Genomic DNA, 10,924 nt, shown 5'->3' with positions numbered 1-10,924 from the left:
TTTGACGTTTTAACCAAATCAACTGTCACGTGTTGTTGAACTCGGTAATTTGACTGTAAAATTTAACGAAAATTAACAGATGGTAAATTTGTTGCAAGTATATTGATTTGAGTTTTTTAAGGGTGAAAAAATCAGTTTGGGATAAATTTGTTATATATGTATCGGTTGGAGATTTTCGTGATATTATTCTTTTTTTTTATAAACCCTTTAATTTTTTTGATATGGCTGCATTGACACATCTTTTTAATTAAGCTTTTCAATTGAAGGTTACTAAAGAGGAAGATTAAGATAAGGTCCCGAATCCTGATGATTTGGATTGGAAAATCAAATAGAAAAAGACGGAGCGATATGAAAACTATATAAGGAGGAAGCATTCACCGCCATGGAAGCTCCCTCCTTCAATTAGGGCTTTTGTTCTGACCCATCTGCCTCCTCCCCGATTTGCAGGTAAAGAGCGTTCGCCGGGGATTTTCTTGAGCGGGATTCATAGGATCCTGTCGCTATCCTTCTCTCGGGGTTTTGGGGAATTTGGGGTTTTCAAAGGGTTGTGATTGTTCTTGTTGTTACTTTGTTTTTGGTTGCGTGCATGAATGCTTTTGTTATGGGCCGAAATTGTGTTTGAGAGAAAATCACATCCTTCAATCTCTATCACACCGGAAAGGGCTGGGCGGGAATTGTGTGGAAAAACATAATTTTGATCTTATTTGGTATGAGCAATTATTTTTGCCACTGTGACAGGAGGAATCGATAGGTTTTAGAGGCTTGGTTAAGAAAATATGTCCCGATAACACTGGCTGACTGCGATGTTTGACATGCTTGACAGTGTCAAGAGATTTGAACTTTTTTATTTATATTCCCGGGAACAGAAAAGGAACAGAAATAAAAATATGCGCGCCCTAATTCGAAAGTGGCGTCTTCCTTAGAAACGGAGTATTATGTGTATTCCTGGGTTGCTTGTGTTTTCCATGTTATTGCTCTTACGAGATAATGTGGAAAGAGGTCTTCCGAATTACTTTGAAGCTGAGATTTTCCAGTTGTGTCTGAATTTAAAACTTCACCACAGTCTATACTGTTGATTGGTACTCTTCATGAGGATAGATTCGATTTTTCAATGTGCCCTCGGTCACTCAATGAAGAGACCATCAGATATAAGCAATTGATGACATCACCATCCTTTTTCATTGATTTGGTTGAACAGATGGGTGCTTTCATCTTGGGTATGGATTACAAACTAGCCTTATGTATCTTTTATTGCCCGAATTGTGAAACCTTCAATTTTACCCTAACAGTTAATACCGTCAGGGTGTCCAAAAACCCGACCTGAACACGAGCTGAATACGAAATAAGTTGAATATATATTTTGGGTTTTAATATTGTTTGGGTAATAATTATAAAATAAGCAAATAAATATGTTTTGAATTGGATTAGGGTCGAAACATTGTTCAGCCCATGAACACGTTATTTACTCTAAACAATGAAACAAACATCTCACCCAATTAATTTTTACCCAAAAACAACATCTCACCCAATCTCGTAGCTTGCTTTGTTTTTCTGTCCAATGCTTCTGAAGTGAGAACGGCATTGAATCTCGCGGTGCTTTGCTTGAAACTCCGTGTGTTCTTCGCGGGTATCATTCCGTGTTTGTTTTTTTTATGCGGTTTCTGGTTCTTGTTTTGGATTGTGCAGAAAAGTTTGTTCCTTTTTGCTTGTTGGTTTTGCAAAATCTTGTTCCTCTATTCTGAATGAACTCTCCCCTCTTTGGTCTCGTTCGTTCCTTTTCAGTTAAAATAAACAGATTCACCATCTGTGGATTCTTGGCGAAAGTGTAATTTTGTTCGATTCTTTCTTGGCTTTCTTCAAGAGTATGGGCTGTGATAAGTTGTTTGCTGGTATTTCTTTCCTTCGATATTTGGAGATGCAGGTTAAACGAGAGCAATACAGAATTGTTCTGTCCATGCTCTAAGAATATAATCTGCATCATGGACTTCTGAAAATTATTTGGGGATGATGCACTCTTGCGAAGAAGACCAACATTGAAGTTTTTGTTCGTGATGATTATGATTTCTGATATAGGGTATGGAAATTGCAGGTTCGTATGGAAATGGAGTTTGAGCGTGACTTCGCCCTGGGTGCAGATCTGGACATATCCTCTATCGAAGCAGAGAAAATAAGGCAGATAGAAAGAATGGTATCTCGTAATTTGTTTTCTTTTTTTCTTGTTGATACTTTGGTTTCTCCACAATCTGTGTGCTTGGTGCTGGCTTATAGATTTTATATGTGGTGATTCTGGTGAATATATTTAGCTAAGATGCTGAATCATTTAGGTGCAGGAACAGATTATCTATATGTTGTTAAATTTTAGCATCATAATTTGATGAACCATATAAAAATAGACGGTGGATTGTCTATGAGGAACTACTTATCTTGCATATTTGATGCTGCTGGTTAATGTAATGAGATTAGAATTTACAACGGAACTCAGAAATGCATTTGTAACTGGATAATAAATTGAGAAGGGATCAAAATAAAGTGCATAAATATGCAAGGCAAAAAGTTCAGGGGAGACTATTTGAAGCCTTTTCTGCTCCATCTAGTCTTCTTGTGTAAGAATCGGCTTTTTCCTGTACTACGCTTCAAATGCATTGTCATTGCAGAGTTCTGTTCCTATTTTCTTGAAAAATTGGTGTTCGAAGGCCTTTAGGAGATAGTTGGCTTAACAGTCCTCTTGATGTTTCTCGACCTCTCAGATGGAGCCCCTTTCGCTTCCCTGGTCGTGCTATTAAGTTTACTACTCGGTGTAGCGATGATCTTGTATGTCATATTTACTGTGAAGTAGAAAGTCAAGCTAGTGAGACTTATGGCTCTTAGTTATACCTTTGTTGGGATTTTCTTTCTTTTCATAGTTATGTTACTAAACCCATGTAATCCGACTTAATGGTTTAGATTTAACAGCATACCTCTAAAATCTGATTTAAAGGACGATTGCACCCCGATTTTCGTCCATTCAATGTCTCCACTAAAAAAATGCACCGTGAAATTCCTTTTGCATCTGCCTAGTTGGTTTATCCATAAACAAGTGGTACTAGGTTAGGGCTGAGGCTCATGGATTTCTCTTGTAAAGCACTTTTGACCGAGGACTCAAATGACTGAACCATCATGTATGTCTTTTGGGCAACATTAATATCGGAAATATTTTTGGTAATTTCCTACATCGAGCATCCCCTTTGTTTCCCGCCTTTTCTCTGAGGCTATCGAATTACATTTGGTTCTTTAGGTCACGCATCTTTCATTACAATGTTTGAACCTTGATTGATCTTTTCTTAGCAATCACGCGTGGATAATTAATTCTTTCATACCAGCATTCGACACTCCTACGCATTTCAGTGGAAGGTGGTTGTTTTATACTTTCCCTTTAGTGAGATCAAATTATTTAGGCTGTTTGTTTCCACTTTCTCTTAGCAAATAGTTACTTATCAACTTTCCTGCCGATAGGAAAATTTTTTTGGTGGATTTGAAAATTTGACACAAACTTTGATGATCACAAGTAACTCTATAGATTGATTTTAATATATGTTTTTAAGGATAGGTAGTGCTGTCTGAAATACACGTGAAATCTCAAATGCTAGAAAGCAAAAAGTGTTAAAAGTAAATGTTACTATTCAGGCCAAGATTGAGAAGAGAAGGGAAGAGAGAGCCCGTTCAAAGGCTTGGGAAGAGGAGTCAAAGGTATGTTTGGTGCAGTCACCAGAGCAGCAACATTTTTTTTTTTTCTTTTTTTTGAATTGGTGATGGGCGTGAAACTCTACAAGTTTTAGTGTTACAGAGAGATGATTTCTATATTTCTGCTTTCTGCAGGCAATGCTAGCCAGAGCGTGTGGTCAAGCAGATCTCGACATATTCTCTATCACAATGAAAAAGATGCCGAAAGAAAGAATGGTATCTTGTAATTTGGATTTTTTTCTTTTCGTTGATACTTTGGTTTCTGCACAATTTGTGTGCTTCATGTTGGCTTCTAGATTTTATGTGTGGTGATTCTGGTGAATTTATTTTGCTAAGATGCCGAATCATTTGGGTGCAGGAACAGATTATCTATATGTCGTTCAACTTTAGCATCATAATTTGATGGACCATAATAAAAATAGATGGTGGATTGTCTATGAGGAACTTCTTATCTTGCATATTTGATGCTGCTGGTTAATGTAATGAGATTAGAATTTACAACGTAACTCAAAAATGCATTTGCGGCTGGATAATAACTTGAGGAGGGACCAAAGTAAAGTGGATAAATATGCAAGGCAAAAAGTTAAAGGAGACTCCTTTCTTGCTTCATCTAGTCTTGTGTAAGAATCGGTTTTTTCCTGTACTATGCTTCAAATGCATTGTCATTGCAGAGTTCTGTTTCTATTTTCTTGAAAAATTGGTGTCGAAGGCCTTTAGGAGATAGTTGGCTTAACAGTCCTCTTGATGTTTCTCGACCTCTCAGATGGAGCCACTTTTGCTTCTCTGGTTATGCTATTAGATTTACTACTTGAGTGCTCGGTGTAGTGATGTTCTTGTATGTCGTATTTACTATGAATTAGAAACTTAAGCTAGTGAGACTTATGGCTTTTAGTTATACCTTTGTTGGGATTTTTTTTCTTTTCATAGTCATGCTGCTAAACCCATGTAATCCAACTTAATTATTTAGATTTAACAGCATACCTCTAAAATCTGATTTGAAGGACAATTGCATCCTGGTTTTTGTCCGTTCAATGTCTCCACTTAAAAAATGCACCGTGAAACTCCTTTTGCGTCTGCCTAGTTGGTTTATCCATAAACAAGTGGTAGGTTAGGGCTGAGGCTCATGGATTTCTTACGTAAAGCGCTCTTGACCGAAGACACAAATGACTGAACCATTATGTATGTCTTTGAGGCAACATTAATATCGGAAAGATATTGGGTCCTTTCCTACATCAAACATCCCCTTTGTTTCACGCCTTTTCTCTGAGGCTATTGAATTGCATTTGGTTCTTTGGGTCATGCATCTTTCATTACAATGTTTGAACCTTGATCAATCTTTTCTTAGCAATCGGCATCGATAATTTATTCTTTCATAACGGCATTCAACATTCCTATGCATTTCAGTGGAAGGTGGTTGTTTTCTAGTTTTCTTCTTTATACTTTCCCCTTAGTGAGATCAAATTATTTAGGCTGTTTGTTTCCACTTTCTTTAAGCAAAAAGTTGTTTATCAACTTTCCTGCCGATAGGAAAGAAATTTTGGTTAGATTTGAAAATTTGACACAAACTTTGATGGTCGCAAGTGACTCTATAGATTGATTTTAATATATTTTTTTAAGGATAGGTAGTGCTGTCTGAAATAAATGTGAAATCTCAAATGCTAGAAAGCATAAAGTCTTAAAAGTAAATGTTACTATTCAGGCCGAGATTGAGAAAGTGAAGAAGAGAAGGGAAGAGACAGCCCGTGAAAAGGCTCGGCATGAGGAGTTAATGGTATGTTTGGTGCAGTCAGCGAAGCATGTTTTTTTTTTGGTTGAATTAGTGATGGGTGTGAAACTCTACAGGTTTTACTGGTACAGAGAGATTATTTCTATATTTCTGCTTTCTGCAGGCAATGCTAGCCGAAAGGTGTGCTCAAGCAGAGATTCAAGATTGAGAGAAGAAAGAAGAGGAGGTATGGTTACCGGTTGTTCTGTATTTCAAGTTCCCCATCTCATGCGAACTAGTCTTCAGAGGCATCATTTTGACAATTGTTTTTCTCAATATGGTGAGTCTTTCGCACATTTTCTCTTGCAGTTTCTTTTTTGCTCAAAGCAAAGTCAGGTCAGAGATCAGATTGCCTGAAGGGCGTGCACAAGCAGCTGATGTTCAATCTAACCTCAATGGTTCAAATGATCTGGATATTAAATTAAATGAACCTCACGTGGTCTTTGAGGTGTCTATTTTATTCTAATATTAAACTGCCTATTCTGACAGACATTGTGGTACTTTGCTTTCCTACTTGTGTTTTCTTTTCTTTGAAAAGCTAAATGATCTGTTATCTATGCAAGTTCTATGTAAATTTATGAAAAGAGGGTACGCTAATCAGAAAAGGAGAGTCTCTCTTTTTTTAATACAAGCTCAACTTCTGTAAAGCGTATAACTTGTTCATGCATCTAATTGCTTGGTTCTTAAAAGATAGAACTTTCCCCACCCTCGAAACAAGTCTAGAAATTGGAGGAGGAATGGGACATAACAGGTTTCTCTCCTTTTTGTCATTGATAAAGCAAATGCTGTTCAAAGCCCCGAGCTACTTGTTGACGTACAGAGCTTATGCCTCCTGCATTCAAAAAATTGCAGCTGTGGATCGAGGTGTCGACTCAACAAAGAGCAATAATTTGATCCCTGATTTACTAGTTCACTTGCTCTTTTATATAAGTTAAATATCTTTTACCTTGACCTTGTCGACAAGACTAAGGCCCCAACATACACGTTTAAAAAGGATGGGAATAGCTAAGAGACATGTATCATCCGGTTCCACGCTGGGCCCCCATATGAGGACATTGCTTTTAGGATTGTGAATAAAGAGTGGGAAAACTCACACAAGAAAGGATCCAAATGCACTTCTGAAGAAAATTAAAAAAAAAAAAGGGGGGTTGTGTTTGCATGTTTATTTCAACTTAAAATGTCATCGATACAGTCGACGAGATTTTTCTTTTTCTATGGAAACCAGAGGTGAACACTCACGACTTGTTTAGAATCTTTTCTGACACTGGGAATTGCCAATGGGATGTGGATTCCAACTTCTAAGCTTGAACTGGTTGTGTGATGACCGCTGGGAGATCGAATTTTGCATCATGGCATGTTCATTTAACGGTGGTAATGCTCGTTGAACAACCATTTTACTTACTAGCTCCTAGTGGTATGTTTTTTTCCTTGGCCAAGCTATTTTAGAATTGCGGATTGGAAATCGATACAGCTTGTGTTTACTTGCGTTAAATGTACAATGTTATTGATATTTTGCTTCCTAGGAATACGCGAGGCAGCTGCCCTTTAGTTATCCTTCATCGATTTGACAATAAAACCGGCTAATTTCACGAAGCAATGACATGTAAACCTTGATATCCTATTTTCATTAATAGCCTGTCCCTAGATCTTCTGGTACTCCTTTCAAGATAATTAAAGTGAGCTTGTTCCGGGTGATTTGCCTTTACTGTGGCTTGAGGCGATTGGCGATGGTGTTGTGCGGTGGTGGCGGTGGTGGTCGTTGATGACGTCGATCAGAGTCACAGGTTGTTGGTAGCAATGGCCTGAGTTAATCCTGGGTTGCTTTAGTTTAGGTGTATATTTGTGTAAAGTTTTAGTAACCAGATTGTTAAGCTTTAGTAATTTGGTTATTAGGCTTGATATGAGGTAAGTCCGGGAATAATGAGCATGGGGAAGGATGTTGTAGACGTCTTGAGATGGATATTAGTAAACATGGGCTCGTTTTGATTAAAGCATAATGCATTCAATGTCAGTCTTTGCTCCCCTATGTTCACAATATTAGTCTTGGATCTGCCAAAAGGATAACGCAAAACCTCATCGACCGACACTTGACCTTTTTCTTTATTCAGAGCGTGCATCATGATGCTAAACGAAAAGCAAGTTGCAGTCTTATTCACGTCTTCAATGCAACCGTCGAGTCAAAATTAAGTCCTGATTCGGGAATCGACTTGACTACATTTCTGCACCAAGGATTCCTTACTGTTACCTCGAACGATCATAGCTCTTTTGAAAGCATTACCTACGGTGGATTGATTAGTATCATCATCATTCCAATGCTTCAAATCCTTCCGGCGATTCAAACCTCAATGAGAAGTAAGTTTTGGGAATCTTGAAATAAATATTGTTAATAATTGGTTGGGAGGAACCGAACCTTCATCATTTTCTTTGTCCAATTTCATGTTTGGATGAGGTCTTTGCCTTGTCGGTTTGGGTCAGCTGCGTCTACTCCCACTAGGTTGAGGCGCCACCCTTCAGCTTGTATGTTAGCAATTTGACTCGGTGGTCATTTTCGATCTCCATGGCATCTAATAATTTCTCAACTTCCCGGAACCAATCCAAAATGTCCTTTCAATTGATATTGCTCGAGGTTTAGTCAACATCCCCTGTTCTGATGGCTTCCTTGAATAAGCCCATTTAGGAACTCGACATAGGCTTGTTGCCTCTATCGGGGTTTTGTCCCACATTCCATAAAGTACTTTCGAGACTTGAGCGGCCTGAGCACATTCAGTCGAAAGATTACTAGGTATGGGTTGGTAAACAAATGCTGGATGACGACAAGTAAGTCTTAAAGCCTCCATTCGGTTTGCTATGCAAATTGGTAGAACTTAGCCCATGTAATAGGCTCGTTTTCATGGCGCTCAATTGCGGGGAGATTATCATTGATGTTATTGGTCATTGTCACGGAAGAAACCTACTCAGCTACCATATGATGCAGAGGAAGATATGCTCGGAAAAAGGATTTCAAAAGGTAGTGTTTATTTTCAATAATGAAGTGTGGATCGCAATGTTTTAAGTGAGTATTTGTAAGGAGGTCGCCCTTTAAGAAATAATTATAATCAAATAACGAAATTATGGAAAAATATTAGTAGAGGAGAAAGTCTACAAAACACGTCTTGAACACCTGCAAAATATGTCCGAAATCTTTGACGGTCCGGAAATCAAGGAAGACGTGAATTTGAGATCAAATATTGCCTAAATGGGTATAGCCCATTCGCAACTTCGAAGCTCCCACAATTTTCTTTGATTTGTGAGACCGCCTACTCCTATGGTGCTCGAAGATTTCTGTATAAGCATTTGCCTGTTGTTCCACGTCACTGCCTCATTTCAAAGCTATATAAAAAAGTGTCCATCAGCTAAAACAATGCATTCACTACTTCAGCGTAGCCTTTTGTTTACTAGACGTTGATCATGAATCCAGCAAGTAGACTAGACACGTACTGCAATTCGCCATGCTTTAGGGCAACTGCTCGTTAGGTATAAGATTCGTTGATGCTCCAACATTTAATCAAAGAAGCACAAGCCAATCTTTTAAACAACCAACTCTAAGCTAGTTGACAATTTCATGACGTCGAATGCATTCAACATTTTTAACTTTCAATTGTGATCAATACTGTTTTATGATAGTCGTGCCCGGTACATTCATACCATCAGTGCATTCTTCATAACATTTTCCATTAGATGCGGAGGTTGCGATGTCGGAATCATATTTTCACTCGCTAAATTCGAATACTTTATCTCATTTTCAAAACCTTGAGTGCAAAATTTTAGGTATACCAAGACCTTGAGCGCAAGAGCCTAGGTTGTCACGTCCCGAAATCTCGAGCGTGCGAACAACTCTCAACGGTTGATTAAGTTGCGACATTTCAAGAATCGTGGCCCACTCATTTCTTTTTTTAATCTTTTGATTAAATCTAAGTGGAAGTATTTCATATTATTTATTTTTTATTAAAGTATAGTTTAGTTGTGGGATGTGCAATTCAAGAGGTCTCGGGTTTTCGAGTGATTCTGGAAATGGGTCTTATTAACAAGAGTTCTGAGTAAGCTAATCGAGATATTAAAAATAGTAAAAACTCATGTCGACATATTTCACGAGAATTATTGAAATGAAGAGAGGTACGACGAAGCGAAGAAGATGTTTAAGAGCATGGTGAACCACGGGTGTCGGCCTAACAGTGATTGTTATTTCACCTTCATTCACTATCTTTGCAAGGGAGGGGATTTCGACACCGCTTTGCAGATTTGTAAGGAGAGTATGGATAGGGTTGGGTTCCGAATTTCGGAACGATGAAGTCGCTAGTTAATGGGCTGGTGAGTATTGATAAGGTCGATGAGGCTAGGGAGCTTATTAAGCAGGTGAAGGAGAGGTTTTCTAGAAATACAGATTTGTGGGATGAAGTAGAAGCTGGTTTACCTCAGTAATGAAGATCAGATGGTTTGCTGTTTTCATTTGGTTTCAATAAAAGCGCAGCTTGATCTGAAATGGGCAAACATTGGTATCATGGAAGCCAGGTTTTACTTTTTTTCAAAATCAATCAACTTCAGAGATTCTCGAATGAAAAGGCTGTCGGACATCCTCTTATCATTCATTAGGTTCTGGTTACTCTTGATGTACGGACTAAAAGCGCATGTGAGCCGAACCAACTTTGGGAAGATGTCTTACCTCTCTCTTGGTGCAGGTTCAAGTACCAGCCTCCCTTTGAGCCACCTACCGTGAGTCTTATGGTGCTACTCTCTGGTTGGTTATTCACTGTTGTTTTTTTCGTGTTAGGGTAGCTGGGGATTCCCATAGGAAGTTTTTCCAGCGGAATAGTGTGGTGTATGTAGAGCATCAATCTGGAAGTTGACATCACTGTTTGCTGTTTGTGTCAATTGGAAATGTGATGGTTATCGCTTCGAACCTTTTCAATTCGTCCATCCATCCAGTTGAAGTCGCTTGGTCTTGAAGGATAACCGATGTTACCTAAGGCTTTTGTCTTGTTAGTGGCCATACCATAGCATGTTGATGAGGGATTGTCAAATCTTTTCAGTACCGCTTTGTTAAATCAGAGATTGGATGACTGTTTTGCTGCTAGCAGAGGTGCCAATGTAATGCCCGTTCTTTGTTTGTTGCTTATGTTAATTGCTGGAGATGCAGTATGCTTTTCTTACTCTGAACTGTAAATGCATATTATCGAAACTACTTTTAGCCGAAATATACACCTTTATCCTGAGAAGACACGAGCATTGCTTCGATGTACTCTGTGCTTGTGAGACGATATGAACTTTTGCCGCTCAAAGGCGATTTATGTGTTCGCAGTATTGAGAAAATCGATTCAGTGTTTTGCATCAGCAAATGCCCTCAGCTATAGTTTCGACTCATGCAAGGGAAAGAAGGAACTTTTTTTTCATCAGGAGGAAATC

The 10,924-nt window shown here is 38.5% G+C and overlaps 1 protein-coding gene across 2 annotated transcripts; it reads left to right on the top strand.

Moving 5' to 3' along the window:
• Positions 1–1,528: 1,528 nt before the first annotated feature.
• LOC104445725 lies at positions 1,529–6,132 on the top strand. Of its 2 annotated transcripts, none has more exons than XM_039314118.1 (6): positions 1,529–1,627; positions 2,090–2,188; positions 3,664–3,726; positions 3,856–3,936; positions 5,420–5,491; positions 5,610–5,656. In XM_039314118.1, exons 2-6 carry the CDS (start codon positions 2,096–2,098, stop codon positions 5,652–5,654), a joined length of 354 nt encoding a protein of 117 aa, XP_039170052.1. In that variant the 5' UTR covers positions 1,529–1,627; positions 2,090–2,095; the 3' UTR covers positions 5,655–5,656. The 2 variants fall into 2 exon arrangements, with proteins under 2 accessions (XP_039170052.1, XP_010057945.2); XM_010059643.3 differs by lacking the exon at positions 1,529–1,627 and adding an exon at positions 5,795–6,132 and having other exon boundaries at positions 2,095–2,188; positions 5,610–5,672.
• Positions 6,133–10,924: the final 4,792 nt, after the last annotated feature.

Source organism: Eucalyptus grandis, chromosome 5 (genome assembly GCF_016545825.1).
Source record: "Eucalyptus grandis isolate ANBG69807.140 chromosome 5, ASM1654582v1, whole genome shotgun sequence".
Classification (NCBI taxonomy): Eukaryota; Viridiplantae; Streptophyta; class Magnoliopsida; order Myrtales; family Myrtaceae; genus Eucalyptus; species Eucalyptus grandis.
Note: the sequence above shows the minus strand (reverse complement) of the source record. Positions and strands in the feature narration are given on the sequence as shown.

Excerpts from the sequence above, each read along its gene's own strand:
- LOC104445725 (XM_010059643.3), top strand. The coding sequence starts at position 2,096 with ATGGAAATGGAGTTTGAGCGTGACTTCGCCCTGGGTGCAGATCTGGAC. Across the intron at positions 2,189-3,663 it reads TAAGGCAGATAGAAAGAATG|GCCAAGATTGAGAAGAGAAG; the intron begins GTATCTCGTAAT and ends GTTACTATTCAG. Across the intron at positions 5,492-5,609 it reads CTCGGCATGAGGAGTTAATG|GCAATGCTAGCCGAAAGGTG; the intron begins GTATGTTTGGTG and ends TGCTTTCTGCAG.